The 20424-nt window shown below is 44.9% G+C and overlaps 1 protein-coding gene across 1 annotated transcript; it reads right to left on the reverse strand.

The window, feature by feature from the left end:
* Positions 1 to 273: 273 nt before the first annotated feature.
* On the reverse strand, positions 274 to 16432 carry LOC138774957 (ribosome biogenesis protein WDR12). The gene is made up of 13 exons (XM_069955728.1): positions 16137 to 16432; positions 13589 to 13683; positions 11543 to 11637; positions 10946 to 11052; positions 10732 to 10847; positions 10147 to 10301; positions 8504 to 8549; positions 7568 to 7653; positions 7237 to 7377; positions 4429 to 4534; positions 3893 to 4025; positions 3558 to 3630; positions 274 to 1345 (listed from the first exon to the last, which is right to left on the reverse strand). Exons 1-13 carry the CDS (start codon positions 16289 to 16291, stop codon positions 1268 to 1270), a joined length of 1386 nt encoding a protein of 461 aa, XP_069811829.1. The 5' UTR covers positions 16292 to 16432; the 3' UTR covers positions 274 to 1267.
* Positions 16433 to 20424: the final 3992 nt, after the last annotated feature.

Below are 20424 nucleotides of genomic sequence, written 5' to 3' on the forward strand. Positions count from 1 at the left end.
TTTATATAATCCCTGTATACTCAGATCAATAGCTTTGTCCTGTTAGAATTTGTAAAATGTCAAAAAAAAACCCCCTGTAATCTGTATTTACAAAATTAAAGATTAAAAAAGATACTTAAACTGAGAACAAGTAAAATTAGTATACAGACACAGAATCCTGAAAAGCCAAATTGGTGGGCGACCTCCATGGACTCCCACTAATCTCCAAAACAAAATAAGGAAATCCATGGCATCAGAGTGTGAACAACATGTAGTACTTTACTGCACATTTATATTAAAAAGACAACGATACCCTATCTTTTTTAACATGAGTTTACAATAAAGTTCTACATAGTTTCTACATTCTGCTGCCTTGGATTCTCTTTTTGGGCATTGTATACTTGTGGTTAGGTATTAAACCATACCTAGTTCAGCACAGGGGGGTTACAAGACAGCAATTCTTTTAGAACTCTAAAACAAATGGGCAGGACCTATACAATCACATGCTCAGGAAACAGCACCAAGAAAAACAAATGGGCCCAGTGCTTAGGGCTTCTGCCCACTAGTCCTGGCCAGTGGAGGCATCAGCACCTAGACCCCTGCCGATCTAGACTTCAGACGTGTCCCTATGACACATCAGAAGTTTGTGGCATGGATAGTTAGCCTTCAGTTTTGGCAGCAAGAATATACTGTAATGTACTGCAGCAGAAGGGTGGGATTAAGGCACCAACACTCTATTTTATAGATAAAGATATAAGAATTTTCCAGCTTACAGTGTGAGAGTTTAATGCACAACCATTGTAAATGCAGATCATATTGCACAGTTTACATCCTTTATAATTGCTGCTATTCCCATCTTGGACTACTGGGAGACAGTTAAGGTGAGTTCACACTACAGAATCTGAGCAAGTAACTCGCCTCGCACACGCATCTCCGTCTATGCTTTAGACTCCATTCTATGCACATGCGGATTCCACCGTCCGTCCAAATCAGTCTGTGCATAGAATGGAATCTATGGCATGGGTTGAGATGTGCGCAAGCAGCGGGTGATCAGTCTTGATTCCATAGTGTAAACGCATCCGTAGATAGTAACTTCTGTCCGCTCAGCATACAGAAGATAAATGGTGACAAGACAACTCAAGGCTGGGCCTGATATAATAAAAAAAAGGCAAATACACATTATGTTTCTGTACAAATATACTATAGTATTTAAAAGGCCTGGTTCACCAAACAGCTTCATTTGCAATAGTACTTGCAGCAGCAACAAAAATCTGTTCAGTCCATGCTGTTATGCACCAACATCTGAAGGTGGCGCTGTGTATCTGTAGGAATACAATTTGTTGTCTGCTCCTCCACTAAGGATAAGCTGTAGAAAGAACGAAAAAAAAAAAAGGAATTAGGAATCATTCTACAGCAGAAGAAACGCTATAAATTAATTCAAATACAAACTATACAAATATTGCACCCTGCTGATCAACTACTGTTTATCAATAGTTTTTTTTCCTGAAATACCCCTTTAACCCTTTAAGGACATGGCCCATTTTCGTTTTTACGTTTTTGTTTTTTTCTCCTTGTGTTTAAAAGGTCATAGCACTTGCATTTTTCCACCTAGAAACCCACATGACCCCTTATTTTTTGCGTCACTAATTGTACTTTGCAATTACAGGCTGAATTTTTGCATAAAGTACACTGCGGAACCAGAAAAAAATTCAAAGTGTGGTGAAATTGAAAAAAAAAAAACGCATTTCTTTTATTTGGGGGAAATGTGTTTTTACGCCATTCGCCCTGGGGTAAAACTGACTTGTTATGCATGTTCCTCAAGTCGTTACGATTAAAACGATATATAACATGTATAACTTATATTGTATCTGATGGCCTGTAAAAAATTCAAACCGTTGTTAACCAATATACGTTCCTTAAAATCGCTCCATTCCCAGGCTTATAGCGCTTTTATCCTTTGGTCTATGGGGCTGTGCGAGGTGTCATTATTTGCGCCATGATGTGATCTTTCTATCGGTACCTTGATTGCGCATATACGACTTTTTGATCGCTTTATATTACATTTTTTCTGGATTTGATGCGACCAAAAATGCGCAATTTTGCACTTTGGGATTTTTTTGCGCTGACGCCGTTTACCGTACGAGATCAGGAATGTGATTAATTAATAGTTCGGGCGATTACGCACGCGGCGATAGCAAACATGTTTATTTATTTATTTATTTGTTTACTTTTATTTAAAACCTGGGAAAAGGGGGGTGATTCAGACTTTTATTAGGGGAGGGGGCTTTTTACTATTAACAACACTTTATTTTTATTTTTTTACACATATACTAGAAGCCCCCCTGGGGGACTTCTAGTATATACACTTGGATCTCTCATTGAGATCTCTGCAGCATAGATATGCTGCAGAGATCCATGAGATCGGCACTCGTTTGCTTTCGGCTGCTGCAGCCGAAAACGAACGAGTGCCGAGCCGAGGACGGCGCCATCTTGGGCGCGTCCCCGGCCGGCATCAGTAACGGAGATCGCTCCTCCGGGACAAGGTCCCGGAGGAGCGATCTCCCCCACTAGACCCCAGGGAAACGTTGCCTCCGGTAATCGGAGGCAGCTATCAACTTTGACAGCTGCCTCCGATTAGCTAATTAGCGGGTACGGCGATCAGACCGTGCCCGCTAATAGCAGCGGTCCCGGGCTACTCGCGGCACCCGGGATCGCGGCACTTCAAAGCGGGGCCGCCGCGCGGCCCCGCTTTGAAGTGCAAGTGAGGACATATGACGTACGCATACGTCCTATGTCCTTAAGAGGTTAAAGCGTAACTGTCATTTCAGGGTCATTTTTCTGAAAACAATAAATATCTATAGTACAAGCGATTTTAAGAAACTCTGTAATAGGTTTTATGTACTAAAAGAGTTTCCTTCTGTACTGAAAAAGCAATCTCCCAGCCTCCCCCCTCACATCAAATGAAGCAGGATTTCTGTCTCCATTATGTTGCTATGGAGAGGGGAGGGGCTGTTAGGAGTGACTGAGCACGGAGCAGTCCTGCACAGCACAACACCCTGCAATCTTCTCTCAGTAAGTTCATAGATAAGCACTGACCTTTCTGACCCCAGAATCCTGCGTTTTAGGTGCCCAGAGAGTCTACAAACAGCTGACCTTCATGTCACCTCTTCCTGCTCCCTCATCTCCCTCAGCCCCTCCCCCTTCATAGGCTTACAATGGAGAGAGCAGAGCCCGTCTTCACTGGCTTCTCTGTAATGAAGACGTGTTTGCCTGATAATGCACAGATAAGAAGTCAGGGGTTGGGGAGGCTGGGAAATTGCTTCTTGAGTACAGAAGGAGGCTTTTTTGGCTGATGAAACCTATTACAGAGTTTCTTAAAATCGCTTATACTACTGATTTCTGCAATAAAAAAAAACATGACAGTTACGCTTTAAGGCTGGAAGCAAGGAGTGGATGCAAAAAGAAGAAAACATGACAGCAAGACTGATGCTTCTCTCCATTGTATCCACTCCTGGTATGGCTCAAAAAGCAGACTAAACAAGTAAAGAAAAGTGCATGTCCCGTGTTATGGTGCTTACCCCATGTTCTGTCCAGTCCACACTTAAAACTTTATCGTCATGTGCAGCAAGATCATAAAGAGGAGCTTTACAACTGAGAAGTGAGCAGAAAGAACAGCACTGCTAAATACCATGGTATAAAGGGTATACTGTGAACAAGCAATTGTATAGATATATGGGGGGGATTTATCAAACTGGTGTAAAGTAGAATTGGTTTAGTTGCCCCTAGCAACCAGATTCCACTTTTTATTTTTCAAACAACCTGTGAGGAATGAAAAGTGGAATCTTATTGGTTGCTAGGGGAAATTAAGACAATTCTACTTTACACCATAGGATATGACTTCATGGACTCATACCTCCTGGTGTCCCAGAGCTTCACAATCCTATCAAGAGATCCAGAGACAAGTTGCTCCTCATTGGTGGGTGACCATTTCACTGTTGTTACCCAGCCTGTGTGAGAAGTTAAGGAGAGCAGAACCAGGGATCCATCTGTCGAGAAAAGCAAAATCCATAATGTCTCTTACCTTAATGATTAACATTGCTTAATTTTGTTATCTCTTGAACCTTTAAGTGCCATTTAGGGTATAAACAAACACACCGTATATGCAGCGTATTTACTGCTGCGATACGCAGCAAATACGCAGCAGATTAGATCTAAATAACTGAACACAGCATCAAATCAAAACCATCAAATCTGCTGCGTATTTGTTGCGTATATGGTGTGTGGGTTTGTACCCTTAACAAAACTTTCAAATGTCCCAGAGACACGTCAAAAGCTTTGTTTATTAAGACAAGCTGGAACAAGTGCAAAAGTGCAAAGGATGCTGGGCCAGCAGAAGAACAAGATGTCACTGTCCCCTCTAATTGTCATTTCATTGGAAGAGGTGCTCACCTTTAGTTCTTGGATCCCATAAGCGGATATGTCTGTCAGTACTACCAGATGCCAGTCGTTTGCACAGTGGCGAGTAGGAGATAGAGTTAAATACCTTGCTTCCAGTCTGGTGGATAACAAAAGAATGAATGCATGACATATAATAATAGCTGACAATATATATAACCCAATGAGATGACCACACAATATACAAGCACACCAAACACCTTAGCAGATGGGGATGTTATTTTAACCCTACAGCATGATATAAAATTCTCCGGCATAATATGGCTCAAAACGTAGTGTGAGATCACACTGTACAATGGTCAGCCAATATCTGGAATAATCCAGCGCTGTGGAACACAAATATTTATTTATAATTTATATATTAGCATATATGGGGTTACTGAAAGGTTTATTAAGCAATTGCTGTACATCTATCTTATATTATCCTTCTCCTCCCTGTCCTGTGCTGCCTGTATGACAAGTAGATGCAGCAGTAGCCTCCTCCCTGTCCTGTGCTGCCTGTATGACAAGTAGATGCAGCAGTAGCCTCCTCCCTGTCCTGTGCTGCCTGTATGACAAGTAGATGCAGCAGTAGCCTCCTCCCTGTCCTGTGCTGCCTGTATGACAAGTAGATGCAGCAGTAGCCTCCTCCCTGTCCTGTGCTGCCTGTATGACAAGTAGATGCAGCAGTAGCCTCCTCCCTGTCCTGCCTGTATGACAAGTAGATGCAGCAGTAGCCTCCTCCCCGTCCTTTGCTGTCTGTATGACAAGTAGATGCAGCAGTAGCCTCCTCCCCATCCTGTGCTGCCTGTATGACAAGTAGATGCAGCAGTAGCCTCCTCCCTGTCCTGTGCTGCCTGAATGACAAGTAGATGCAGCAGTAGCCTCCTCCCTGTCCTGCCTGTATGACAAGTAGATGCAGCAGTAGCCTCCTCCCCGTCCTTTGCTGCCTGAATGACAAGTAGATGCAGCAGTAGCCTCCTCCCTGTCCTGTGCTGTCTGTATGACAAGTAGATGCAGCAGTAGCCTCCTCCCTGTCCTGCCTGTATGACAAGTAGATGCAGCAGTAGCCTCCTCCCCGTCCTTTGCTGCCTGAATGACAAGTAGATGCAGCAGTAGCCTCCTCCCTGTCCTGTGCTGTCTGTATGACAAGTAGATGCAGCAGTAGCCTCCTCCCTGTCCTGTGCTGTCTGTATGACAAGTAGATGCAGCAGTAGCCTCCTCCCTGTCCTGTGCTGCCTGAATGACAAGTAGATGCAGCAGTAGCCTCCTCACTGTCCTGTCTGTATGACAAGTAGATGCAGCAGTAGCCTCCTCCCTGTCCTGTGCTGTCTGTATGACAAGTAGATGCAGCAGTAGCCTCCTCCCTGTCCTGTGCTGTCTGTATGACAAGTAGATGTAGCAGTAGCCTGCTCCCTGTCCTGTGCTGCCTGTATGACAAGTAGATGCAGCAGTAGCCTCCTCCCTGTCCTGTGCTGCCTGTATGACAAGTAGATGCAGCAGTAGCCTCCTCCCCGTCCTTTGCTGTCTGTATGACAAGTAGATGCAGCAGTAGCCTCCTCCCCATCCTGTGCTGCCTGTATGACAAGTAGATGCAGCAGTAGCCTCCTCCCCGTCCTGTGCTGCCTGAATGACAAGTAGATGCAGCAGTAGCCTCCTCCCTGTCCTGCCTGTATGACAAGTAGATGCAGCAGTAGCCTCCTCCCCATCCTTTGCTGCCTGAATGACAAGTAGATGCAGCAGTAGCCTCCTCCCTGTCCTGTGCTGTCTGTATGACAAGTAGATGCAGCAGTAGCCTCCTCCCCGTCCTGTGCTGTCTGTATGACAAGTAGATGCAGCAGTAGCCTCCTCCCTGTCCTTTGCTGTCTGTATGACAAGTAGATGCAGCAGTAGCCTCCTCCCCATCCTGTGCTGCCTGTATGACAAGTAGATGCAGCAGTAGCCTCCTCCCTGTCCTGCCTGTATGACAAGTAGATGCAGCAGTAGCCTCCTCCCCGTCCTTTGCTGCCTGAATGACAAGTAGATGCAGCAGTAGCCTCCTCCCTGTCCTGTGCTGTCTGTATGACAAGTAGATGCAGCAGTAGCCTCCTCCCTGTCCTGTGCTGTCTGTATGACAAGTAGATGCAGCAGTAGCCTCCTCCCTGTCCTGTGCTGCCTGAATGACAAGTAGATGCAGCAGTAGCCTCCTCACTGTCCTGTGCCTGTATGACAAGTAGATGCAGCAGTAGCCTCCTCCCCATCCTGTGCTGCCTGTATGACAAGTAGATGCAGCAGTAGCCTCCTCCCTGTCCTGTGCTGTCTGTATGACAAGTAGATGTAGCAGTAGCCTCCTCCCTGTCCTGTGCTGCCTGTATGACAAGTAGATGCAGCAGTAGCCTCCTCCCTGTCCTGTGCTGCCTGTATGACAAGTAGATGCAGCAGTAGCCTCCTCCCTGTCCTGTGCTGCCTGTATGACAAGTAGATGCAGCAGTAGCCTCCTCACTGTCACTGTGGTGTCCAATACTTTAATGGTGTGTTCCAGGAATATGTAAAAGTGACAAACAGTGGTGACAAGTTTATCTTCTATTTCCTTTTATTACTAGGTTGAGTTTTCCTTTAAAAGTGTTATCCAGAATTTTTTTTTTTTGCAAAAGCAGCAATGGAACTGAGCTGCAAAACCCTACCCAAACCAAGGACTGAAAAGCTGCTGTTTGTGAAAGAAAATAGCCATAATTTTACGGAATCTGTAAGAACTGTGAATATGCACAGCGGTGCAAAGATAACGGCGGCGTGTCAAGTCATTTCAAAGCATAAAAACATTGTACGATGTTATGCAGATCTTACCAAAGTGGTTTTAACTTCCCCTGCTTCAACGTCCCACACTTTGATAGTGTGATCCCACGATGCACTGCAAACTTCATCTGCATCAGACCACAGCACTGATGAAATGGCTTCATTATGTCCAGAGAGAGTAAGAACTGGGGTCTAAAATCAGAAAGGATATCCTCAGTAAATCTTTACTTGCAGCTTTGTTATGTGCCTCCACTTGTCATACCCAGTCCCCAGTTCTTAGCATGCACCACACTGAGTATTCACACTACATTTTACTGTTTATCAGCTTCAATATTATCATTCAGAAAACCAATGCTTGGGCCTCCGCCTCATGTAAACTTACTCTGGTTAATCCAAGCTGCTCGGTTTTCTGTTTCTTTCTTGGGCGGTTTGATTTGTCTTCAACTTCATCTTCTTCATCTGTGGGCACTGCAATATCACAAACTTTACAACTCTGGTTCTGACCATTAGGTATTTTGTAGTTTTTTTTTTTTTTTTTTTACACTTTATCCCTTCCTAAAGGCATCATTTTTTGTTGCTGTAAAAAAAAAAAAAAAGCACTATTTTTTCCCACTTATATAGTGCATTGACCATCACTAGTAGAACAGTGCCATCTGTTTCATTCCAGAACAGCTGCAGTCATACATTTCATTACTGTAAATTAGTCATGTGGTCACCAGGCTGACCCACAGAAAATCAGTGTCTAATATGTCAAAGGTCAGCTGACTTCCTGTGAACTACAGGATGACATAATTACCTATCAGATTCTTTCTAAATAATCACTTATCCCCCTCCTCCCTACCCAGATTTGTATGAGGATGCTGATTTTCCTGCTCTATGGGATCAAGATATATACTAGTTATATGCCTCTTCTGAAGCGGTGTTCACATTGCGGTTTTTCTTGGCAATTTGGGCAAAATTGCAGCAATTGTTGTATTTTGCACAAATCATAGTAAAAACCAACCAGAAATATTGTGAACCTAGCCTTGGAAGTGGAATAATCTTATTTTCACAAGTGCACAGTATCACTCCTGTTAGTTCTCAGATTGCCAGTCCCTTTCCAGTATATAATGTGCCTTTAAAGTTATCCAGCGCTACAAAACATGGCCACTTTTCCCCCTATTGTTGTCTCCAGTTCAGGTGCAGTTTGCAATTAAGCTCCATTTACTTCAATGGAACAGTAGGGGGAAAGTGGCCATGTTTTTGGAGCGCTGGATAACCCCTTTAACATAGGTTTACAGCTAAAACCCAAATAAATGATCCAGTGCTTATGACTTACCCGCAGACCAGATCTTCAGCATCTTGTCCCATGATCCACTGCAAAACTAAATGACACAAAGGGTTATGTTAAATCACTGACAAGAATATTGTTTTAATCATCTTAAATATTAAGCATAAAGACATAAGGGCTGAAGGTGTTGTTGGGGACATTTGCATATAAAAGACAGACTTGTTACTCCTGCTTCCCATCACCACCATTCTGATGGAGCTTGGTCCTGCTGTGCAGCATTTCGGTCTTGACGGAGTTATCTGCTCAGCCAATCCTGTTTAACTGCCCCCACAGCCGGTAACTGGCTGAGCGAGACTCTGTCAGAAAGGTGGTGGTGGGAGAGCAGGACTGGTGAGTGCAACTGGGTTTTTTAGTATTACCCAAGCACATTTGCAAATAAAATCCAAAAAAATATTTTTGAATAAAACTATTAGTTTAACTTACTATTAGTGTTATTACTAATAGTACTGGCTTCAGCATGCTTTCTGCGCAATTCACCCCTGACAGGATATTCAAATAGAATGAACTACACAGTGTGGTATTGTCTCAAGCTCCCCAGCTCAACATATCTTCTGCGGTCTCACAGGACTTGGCTGGATCTTGTCTGAGTTCTAGCCCATCCCCCGGAGTGATGTCATTAATTCTGACCAGCCCTTCCAGGCTACATCACCAACTCCCTTTTATACACATACATATTTTTATTGGGACATTTAGGGAAGAAGGTGTATTTACATCATGCCACAGGCAGACAGGGGATGATACATCAGCTTTTGCTGTGAGGAGGAATGCAGCAGCTCTCGGTAGGGAACTGACAGGAGTGCTGTGGGAGGCGAGTAGGCAGGGTGGGAGGGCTGTGAAGAAGAGCTCAGGCAAAATACATTCTGGGAGTTGTAGTAGCGCTTAAAGTGACTCTGTACCCACAATCTGTCCTCCCCAAACCACTTGTACCTTCTGATAGCTGCTTTTAATCAAAGATCTGTCCTGGGGTCCGTTCGGCAGGTGATGCAGTTATTGTCCTAAAAAAATACTTTTAAACTTGAAGTCCGTGCCAAACGGGAGTATCTGTGATCTGACTTTGCACAACCTCTCCGTCCCTCCTCCCCACCCTCCTCATCATTAGGAATGCTCCAGGCAGATTGTCTCCTATTCCCCACCTGTGTCAGCCCGGCATATGGGCTGGATTGTTAAGGACCTGTGCAATGTTCAGCATGGAGAAAATGTTTCAGTGGCATTCCTAATGATGAAGAGGGTGGGGAGGAGGGACGGTGCAAAGTTAGGGCACAGATACTCCTGTTTGGCATGGGGCTACAAGTTTAAAAGTATCTTTTAGGACAATAACTGCATCACCGGCCGAACGAACCCCAGGACAGATCTTGTATTAAAAGCAGCTATCCGAAGGTACAAGTGGTTTAGAGGGGGGGAAAGATTGTGGGTACAGAGTCGCTTTAACAGGGAAGTTGTAACAGGACACGGTAAGGGAGAGAATTACAGACACACAAAATAAATGGGGTTACAACTGGAACACAAAGGTAAATGATGCCAAGTGCTTCTGCAGCATTACATGTTTTTACCTGACATCAGAATACTCCTTTAAGTTCTTTGCATTTACAACAAATCATTGCTACATGAAAAGAATCAATATAATGACTCACTTTACTGCCTGAGCCATCCACAGCTATAGAGTCCACACTGCCAGCATGTCCTCTGCAACAATGAAGAGCCTTTACTTTATTCTTCTCAGCATTCCACTCCCAAAGAAGAATAGTCTGGTCCATTGATGCACTCAGCAGCAAACAGGACAGGCTGTCTAGGGAGAAGAACAGTTCACGAACATCATAACAATTGTTAAAAAGACCCCTAGGTCCATCTAGTCTGCCCTCATACTGAAGCTTTCTAAGACAGAAAAGGGAAATAATATGTTTATCCCAAGCAGGTGTACATTCAGCTACTGTGGATTTACCAACCACACCTGCTGAAAGTTTGTTTCTCTTGGTTCTCCTGATTTTCCCCGAACTAACCTCAGATTGTGTCCCCTTGTTCTTGTGCGTGTTAAGTGTTTTTTTTTTTTTTATTACTAAAAAAACTTTCCTCCTGAACCTTTTATATTATGCTTAAAAGGTAGAGGTCCTGCCTCTCTTTCCTCATTCTAAGGTGCATTACCAGCTTACATGTACATAAATCTAAGTGTAAAAGTTCTATGATTACAGGCAGAAAATAGAAGGAAATATGATAGTTACCTTTCTTCACCCAGGCAACATCTTTGACAACTTCAGTATGGCCAGCAATAGTCATCAGTGGCTTCCCCTCCACAGACCAGATTCTACATGTTTTGTCATAAGAACCAGTTAAAGTCCTAAGCACAAAATGTAAAAAAAAAAGCTGCAGATTAATTATTAGGTGACAAAGAAGATGGCAAAGTAAAGACGTCAACCAAAACGGAGCTTGCCGCACCATTCTTCACTTCCAGCTATGGAGCTGACCCAGTCATCATGAAGCATGCATTCTTCGGGTTGGGGGGCTGTAATCTTCTCAACATATTCAATTTCAACCACTTCTTCCTATAAATACCAATAGGGAGACAATATCAAATGTATATACAATAAACATTTATATTATTGAACTGATGTAATTATTCCAAAACTTCTGTCACTATAGGGTTTGTAAGTCACCAAAATAACCCTACCGAATATTATAATATCATTCAGGGGAGTATTCATTTATACAGAGGATAGGGCTCTTCATGACACCAAACTTAGAAAGCAATAAAGGAGTTATTCTCTGAACGCTTGAGAAATCCACGAGACTCCTGTATAGCAGATACCTCAGTATGGTCTGAACAAATGCAACCTTATGTGCTAATAATAATATAAACGCATTACTACAAAAAGTCTTCATGCTGCCCCAGTACATGATATATATCAACATATGTCCAGGTCATGTGATGATCAGCCAAGTGCACCAGGGGGATCAAACATGTCATACATCTTCTCCATACGCCAAACCCCCCTATAGATGTCAGCCAGGTATAAATAAAGCGGGATCACCTACAGTTGATATGCCTTCCATTTCCATGTGTTTAATAAGCGGCAGCCGAAGGAACTGGCTCCTGACCAGGAAGTCAAACTCCACGTGAGAGTGTTCATCTGCAGAGAAGAAAATAGAAGTGGCGCATATATATTTATATATACATATACATACACACACACATACATATACACACACGTCATGAAGAAACTGGGTCAAAGATACTCAGCTACTGAGTGCTGCAAGTGTTGGATACTTGTAAAAACATTTGTTCGGCTGACATTTACCTTTTATTTGTGAAAATCTATTATAATTGAGAAAAATACAGAACAATACAGAGGCATCCGTAATACCCCTAAGAACTTAGCAAATAGATTGGTGAGGGAGATGAAGATGACAGACAGCTTTGTTTCCCGATTCCTCCATCCACACACAGGCCTGTCAGTGTGTGCATGTGTCCTAATGGAGGGGTAGAAAGCCACTGCCAGAAAGCTCCAGTTGTGGCTTACCTCCCCAAGGGTAAAAAGGATCAGGCAGTTAAAATCCAATATCAAGAGGCTCTGGCCCTGCACTGTACACAGACACCTATGACCGCTCAGGCTTTTTGAGCAAGGTCACAGGTGCAAATCATAGAAAGTCTGGCAGGCTGTGGCCATGTTCTTTTCCACCCCACTTTGCCCACTTGTCACAAGTGGTGAGTGTGGCGTAAATCAGCCAAAAGCTGCACTTTTTTGTACAACTAAGAGTTATAGAAATGATTTGCAACTTGATTATGCCGAAAACATGGTCGAAGTTCTTACCCTGGAGGGTATGTACACACGGAGGAATAAGTGAGGAATTGAACAGGAAAGTATTCTGCTTGAATTTCTTTGCCTCTTCAGCACTGGCAGAATAGGAGCGATATTTGAGCAGAATGCAAGCCGTATTGACTTCTGTAGGATTCCTCTAGCGGAATTCACGGCAGAAAATTCTGCCGTGTAAACAACAGAGCGAAAATCCCATTGAACACAATGGGACATTGCTCTGTTCATATTTTATGTAAGGAAATTCAAGCTGAAATTAAAGCGACTCTGTACCCACAATCTGACCCCCCCAAACCACTTGTACCATCAGATAGCTGCTTTTAATCCAAGATCTGTCCTGGGGTCCGTTCGGCAGGTGATGCAGTTATTGTCATAAAAATAACTTTTAACCCAGCAGCGCTGTGTCTAACGGCCGGGGCTTACATTTGTATATGCATTAGGCTGGCACCACCCCTCTGTCCCTCCTTCCCGCCCTCCTCATCATTAGGAATACTCCAGGCAGATTGCTCCCTATTCCCCACCTGTTTGTATAATGAACATGGGCTGGATCGTTAATATACCTGTGCAAAGCTTAAACAGCAGTAAATGTTGAGCATAGCCAGCCTAATGCATACACAAATGTAAGCCCCGGGCGTTAGACACAGCGCTGCCGGATTAAAAGTTATTTTTATGACAATAACTGCATCCCCTGCCGAACAGACCCCAGGACAGATCTTGGATTAAAAGCAGCTATCCGAAGGTACAAGTGGTTTGGGGGGGGACAGATTGTGGCTACAGAGTAGCTTTAAGAGCAGATTCTGCTCCCAACTCCTCACCTATTCCTGAGTGTGCACATACCATAAGAGTCAGTTCACACCGAGGAATCAGCGCAGAATGTTTTCCATGCTGGTGGAATTCCATGCTAATTCATTTTTCATTTAATCAAATTCATTCATTTTTCCAATTCCTCCCTGAATTTCTGCAATAAAAAAAAATTCTAGAGCAGAAAATCACTGCTCAATTTATTTTGATGGGATTCCGCCATGGATTCTGCCCTAAGAATTGACATGTGAATTTTGGCAGAAAATTCCGCTGTGTGAACTGCACAGTGCAAATTCCATTGAACTCAATGGAATTTGGCTCTGCACTATATTTTTCGAGCTGAATTTTCAGTGGGGAAATCAGTGCTGATTCATCAATGTGCACATAGCCTAAGTGTTTAAGGAAATTCCTTAAAGTCCTGAACCCTTTTAATACACAACATAAGTAGCCCACTGCCCAGACATACCGTTCTTGGTTTCGAGCACCTTGTTGATGATATTGCTGAGATCTGTAATTTCAGATGGAGCTGGAATGGAAAAGGGAACATCATCGATCTCATACCTGAAATGAAAGGTGACATGTCACTGAATGATTGTCCTACCTGTTCTTATATGTCCTACCTCACTGCAAATATAATAGCATGGAACCTGTCATCACCTCCTTGCTACCTAAGCCACAAGCATCAGGGTGTCCCACCTCAGTCACTGACTGGCTGAGCAGACAATGCCACGTGCTGACCCCAAATGCAGAAAGTGCTGGGCACCGCGCCAACACAGTAGCAATGAAAGGGGGTATATTTATTAGCTTTTTTATCTCCCCCTTCCCAAATCTGGCTAAGCCCAATCCCCCAACGTAAGCTGCGTCTCCTCACACTGAGCTGTGGAGTGTGGCCGCACAGTGACAGGCACCTTTTAAAGGGGTATTCCCAGCACAAATATTTATGGCATTCTCTGATTACTCTGGTGTATCTATTTTGGAAAAATAACTTTAAAGAGGACCTGTGACAGGCTCCTGACCCCCCGTTAGAGCCCCCTATACTCACGTGATCCCGCCAGGTCCCGCTTCTGAAGATGGTCGGGTCACGGAGATATCGGCGCCCGAAGCGCGCGCTCCTCAGATGAGTCCAACGCTCATAGAGAATGACAGGAGAGTCCAGTGCTCCGTCATTCTCTATGAGCGCTGGACTCATCTGAGGAGTGCGCGCGCCGGGCTTCGGGCGCCGATATCTCCGTGACCCGACCATCTCCAGAAGCGGGACCACGTGAGTATAGGGGGCTCTAACAGGGGGTCGGGAGCCTGTCACCCCGGCACGGGGGGTGACAGGTTCCCTTTAAAGGAATTATCCAGCATTTTGTAAGGATACACCATCAATATTAGATCAACCAATGGAATTCTACTTCCAACATCCTCCACAGCCAGACTTGTACTCGCCACACTGTATCCCATGCTTTCCAATTCATGTCCACAGGACAAGATGTAACCCCTTGCACTGCTGCACAGTGTCTGCAATGAACTTCTTTATCTCTTTTTGTCCCCATTAGGATACTAGAAGCTTTATATTACACCTCAGATCCCTGCCACTGCAGCACCATGGCGGCTGTATATTACACCTCAGATCCCTGCCACTGCAGCACCATGGCGGCTGTATATTACACCTCAGATCCCTGCCACTGCAGCATCATGGCGGCTGTATATTACACCTCAGATCCCTGCCACTGCAGCACCATGGCCGCTGTATATTACACCTCAGATCCCTGCCACTGCAGCACCATGGCGGCTGTATATTACACCTCAGATCCCTGCCACTGCAGCACCATGGCGGCTATATATTACACCTCAGATCCCTGCCACTGCAGCACCATGGCGGCTGTATATTACACCTCAGATCCCTGCCACTGCAGCACCATGGCGGCTGTATATTACACCTCAGATCCCTACAACTGCAGCACCATGGCGGCTGCATATTACAACTCAGATCCCTGCCACTGCAGCACCATGATGGCTGTATATTACACCTCAGATCCCTACAACTGCAGCACCATGGCGGCTGTATATTACACCTCAGATCCCTGCCACTGCAGCACCATGATGGCTGTATATTACACCTCAGATCCCTACAACTGCAGCACCATGGCGGCTGTATATTACACCTCAGATCCCTACCACTGCAGCACCATGGCGGCTGTATATTACACCTCAGATCCCTGCCACTGCAGCACCATGATGGCTGTATATTACACCTCAGATCCCTACAACTGCAGCACCATGGCGGCTGTATATTACACCTCAGATCCCCACCACTGCAGCACCATGGCCGCTGTATATTACACCTCAGATCCCTGCCACTGCAGCACCATGATGGCTGTATATTACACCTCAGATCCCTACAACTGCAGCACCATGGTGGCTGTATATTACACCTCAGATCCCTGCCACTGCAGCACCATGATGGCTGTATATTACACCTCAGATCCCTACAACTGCAGCACCATGGCGGCTGTATATTACACCTCAGATCCCCACCACTGCAGCACCATGGCCGCTGTATATTACACCTCAGATCCCTGCCACTGCAGCACCATGATGGCTGTATATTACACCTCAGATCCCTACAACTGCAGCACCATGGCGGCTGTATATTACACCTCAGATCCCTACCACTGCAGCACCATGGCGGCTGTATATTACACCTCAGATCCCTACCACTGCAGCATCATGGCGGCTGTATATTACAGCTGCCACCCATGCCATCTGCACCCAGGACATGATTATGCCTCCAGGGAAGGATCTGAAGGCTGTAATGAGAGCAGCAACCATTGTCACACATGGGTAGAGGGATGGGCTGGTAACAGACCTGGACACTTGTGATATAAAGGATCATTGGGGCAAAGATTTTTCTAGATTCAATCACATTGGGCGTCACAACAGTCAGCTCTCCCTAAGTGGCTGATAACAGGGAGCACCAGACTATCGGGCCCGATCAGTATACAGTATACCTCACACACCGTACTCACCTCTTATTCCTGGTGAAGAACCGTGCCTGGAGCTGCGCCATGGCGGACACTGCGGACACTACACAGCACGCTCCCACAGGCTCAGCAGCCGGCGCACACTGACCACGTGTTACACACAGCAGGCCGGCTAGCCGAGCGCCGATCAGCCGATCCATTCATCCGGTCTGTCCTTAAAGGGGCAGTGCTCACATAAACCAACCACTTATTCCGTGTGTACGCAGCAGTGGTTTTCCACAGTACATGCTTCTACTCTGCTTATACTACAATTACATCTACAATAAATATAGGCATCTTCCTTCTCTTTACATGCTGCCTATGCTCATAGACACAATAAATATAATTATTTTAGCTTAAATAATCATTTTACGTCTTTATTTTTTGACAGATTTTGAAGTCAGAATTATCTGCAATGTCAGTTTTAAATACGAATCGTTCTCCGGTGCGTTCCAGCTCAATTTCCGGAACGCTTCCTAAGTACCCAGTTGCGTTCCACGGGTCCTACGGAAGCCGCGAAGGCCTAAGGAGGGCACGCTTGTGTCGGTGTACGCATGCGCGGGTGTCCTGGTCTCCATGGTGGTGCCTGTGAAAGCCAAGACGAGGTTGAGTAGACTCGTTTTGAATTTTCTGTCCTTTGGTGGCTGGGTCCCACCCCTCCCCCCTTATAGAGCTGTGTGCTGGGCAGGGAGCGGGCTTGTGCTCCGGCGGAGCGGTGTGGTGACCCGGGGAGGGTGGCGGAGCGGTGCCCTGCCTCATTAGCTTATTGTTTAGCCGTCTTCTAATATGGCGGTGCTGAGTGATAGGTGGCGCATATGTAACATTGCCAAGTAGCCGCAGTCACTGTAGATGTATGGCGGCGCTGAGCCTTTGCTGTTATTGGCAGCTAGTATCGCTGTCCGGGATGGGGACAGTGCGCTGTGCTAGGGCTGAGATGCCATTGACGTGAATGTGACTGTAATGAATGGCTGTGGCTGAGACTATCCTGCTGCCTGTGGTGGTGTCACTGGAGGGGGGGAGAGTCTCCATTCATCTTATACATCTGCCACAGTGCCCTCCAGCTGCTGCACAACTACAATTCCCATGTAGCCCCAGCCTAATGGTGCTTTTAGACAGAACGATTATTGTTCAAATTTGCGCAATAACGATCGGATTCAAACGATAATCGTCCGTGTAAATGCTGCGAACGAACAAGCGACGAGCGAGAAATTGTTCGTTTTGATCTTTCAACATGTTCTTAAATTGTCGTTCGTTGTTCGCAAAAAATTCGCAGATCGTTCCGTCTAAACAGTCGTTCACCGATATCACCTATGTGTGAGGCTGAAGCGATCGCAAAACGATTTTTCCGTACGATGTATTGTTCCGTCTAAATGCTGATCGTTATAAAAAACACAGTTCATTCAAAATCGTCAATCGTGCAATCAGGCGAATTATCGCTCCGTGTAAGGGTACAAACCCACACACCATATACGCAGCAGATTTGATGCTGTGTTCAGTTATGGTACTTTTACACGGGACGATCGATCGTTCGTTTTTGCACGATAACTGTCAAATTCGAACGATAATCGTACGTGTAAACGCAGCGAACGATCAAACGACGAGTAAAAAATCGTTCATTTTGATCTTTTTAACATGTTCACAAATCATCGTAGATCGTTCGCAAAAAATTCGCAGATTGTTCAGTGTAAACATTCTCTCAACGATTTCCCCTATGTGTGAGAGAGGCTTAAAGGATCGCAAAACGATCGCATAGCGAATTTTCCGTACCATGTATCGTTCCGTCTAAACGCTGATCGTTATAAAAAAAACTTGTTCATTCAAAATCGTTAATCGTGCGTTCGGGCGAATTATCGCACTGTGTAAAAGTACCATTATTTAGATCTAATCTGCTGCGTATTTGCTGCGTGTTTGCTGCGTATCGCAGCAGTAAATACGCTGCGTATACAATGTGTGGGTTTATACCCTAAAAGCACCATAAGGGCCTGTGTGGGCATGTATTGCCCAGGTGTTCTTTTACTGATTACAGTCAGATACTGAAAATTCTTCTTTTCCTAATCTGTTTCTATTTTCTGACTATTTTTTTTCCAGTTTTTGTACATGAAACAGCTCAGCTTTTAACAGCATTTAGTCACCTGCTTTACAGCCATTCTCATAGACCTAGACGACAATAGACAGAGCGTGTCCCCTTGAGATGATTGTGAAACATCCCCGAGCGTACTTTGTAAATAGTTTATTCTACATGGAGCTGCTATTGTCTTGTATTGATGCTATCTATCTACAGGTGTCACATGTCGCTGTAATGCTGTACAGATTACTTTACAGCAGCCTCCTCTTATCACTACAGATACAACAGGAAGTCTCGGCTTAGTTTTAGCTGTAGAGTTGAGAATGAAAACTGCGAGATTTTAGGATTATTTATATAATATAATGTTATAATAAATATATGAAAGAAAAATTGAAAATTAAAAAAAAATCACTAAATTTAAAAATGTTTAAAATAAAAAAAAACCCATAATTTAAACAGTAAGTTATTTTCTGACACATTCCAGTTAAAGATTTAAAGCTAAACTGCACATGACCAGCCCAGCTGAGTGTGAATGCGTTCTGTAGAAAGCCACTGTCAGATTGCTCTGGCAGTTTATTTCCTTAAAAAGGAAGATATTCAACATGCTTAAAGGGGTTGTCCGGTGCAAAAAAAATTATTCACAGAATATCACACATTACAAAGTTATACAACTTTGTAATGTATGTTATGTCTGTGAATGGCCCCCTCCCCGTGTCCCACTACCCCCACCCGTGTACCCGGAAGTGTGGTGCGCTATACATACCTGTCACGTGCCGACCACGGTTTCCGATCCTCAGCAGTGACGTCTTCTTCGGGCGGCCGGCGGATCTTCCCGAGTGCCGGCCGCCCTCTGCAGCGTCATCCGAAGCTAAGCCGCGATTGGCTGAGCATAACTGAGCTCAGCCAATCGCGGCTGATGACGCGGCCACCTCATCAGCTGCGATTGGCTGAGCACAGTTATGCTCAGCCAATCGCGGCTGAGCTTCGGATGACACTGCAGAGGGCGGCCGGCACTCGAGAAGATCCGCCGTCCGCCCGAAAAAGACATCACTGCTGTGGATCGGAGACCGTGGTCGGCACGTGACAAGGTGAGTATAGCGCACCACACTTCCGGGTACACGGGTGGGGGTGGTGGGACACGGGGAAGGGGGCCATTCACAGACATAACATACATTACAAAGTTGTATAACTTTGTAATGTGTGTTATTCTGTGAATAATTTTTTAGCGCCGGAAAACCCCTTTAAAGCGACTCTGTACCCACAATCTGACCCCCTCCAAACCACTTGTACCTTCGGATAGCTGCTTTTGATCCAAGATCTGTCCTGGGGTCCGTTCGGCAGGTGATGCAATTTTAAACTTGCACCCTGTGTCAAATTGGCGTGGCCTAGAGTGTCTGTGCATTAGGCTTGCACCGCCTCTCCGTCCCACCCTCTTCACCATTAGGAATGCTTCAGGCAGGATTTCTCCTAATCACCACTTGTCTGAAAACGGCACATGTGCTGTGTTCATATAAGTGAGGAATAGAAGAAATTCTGCCAGGGCCATTTCTAATGATTAGGAGGGTGGGGATTAGTAAGCCTAAGGGCCCTTTTACACGGAAAGATTATCTGACAGATTATCTGCCACAGATTTGAAGCTAAAGCCAGGAATGGACTATAAACAGAGATCAGGAAATAAAGGAAAGCCTGAGATTTCTCCTCTTTTCAAATCCATTCCTGGTTTTGGCTTCAAATCTTTGGCAGATAATCTGTCAGATAATCTTTCTGTGTAAAAGGGCCCTAATGAACAGACACTCTAGGCCACACCAATTTGATACAGGGCTGCAAGTTTAAAAGTTGATTTTTAGGACAATAACTGCATCCTGCATCACCTGCCTAATGGACCCCAAAACAGATCTTATATTTAAAGCAGCTATTCGAAGGCACAAGTGGTTGGGGGGGGGGGGGCAGATTGTGGGTACAGAGTCACTTTAATCATTGGTTTTCCCCATCATCACCTGTTGGGGGCCCCAAACACATTGGGTATCAGTCTGTCACTGAAATCAGTGTATACACATAAATAAAATAAAGTTATCCATGTCCACTCCCATCCCCTGCTGTGTCTGTCCCAGCAACACAGCACTTGTTGCTGTCTTCTTGACCCTTCTGGCTAATGATTGGCGGAGAAGGTTGTTTCTGCTTGTTGAGATGACAGCAGGAAGTGCCTTTCAGCCAAGACAGATGTAGCCT

The sequence above is a fragment of the Dendropsophus ebraccatus genome, unplaced genomic scaffold, assembly GCF_027789765.1.
Source record: "Dendropsophus ebraccatus isolate aDenEbr1 unplaced genomic scaffold, aDenEbr1.pat pat_scaffold_1152_ctg1, whole genome shotgun sequence".
Classification (NCBI taxonomy): domain Eukaryota; kingdom Metazoa; phylum Chordata; class Amphibia; order Anura; family Hylidae; genus Dendropsophus; species Dendropsophus ebraccatus.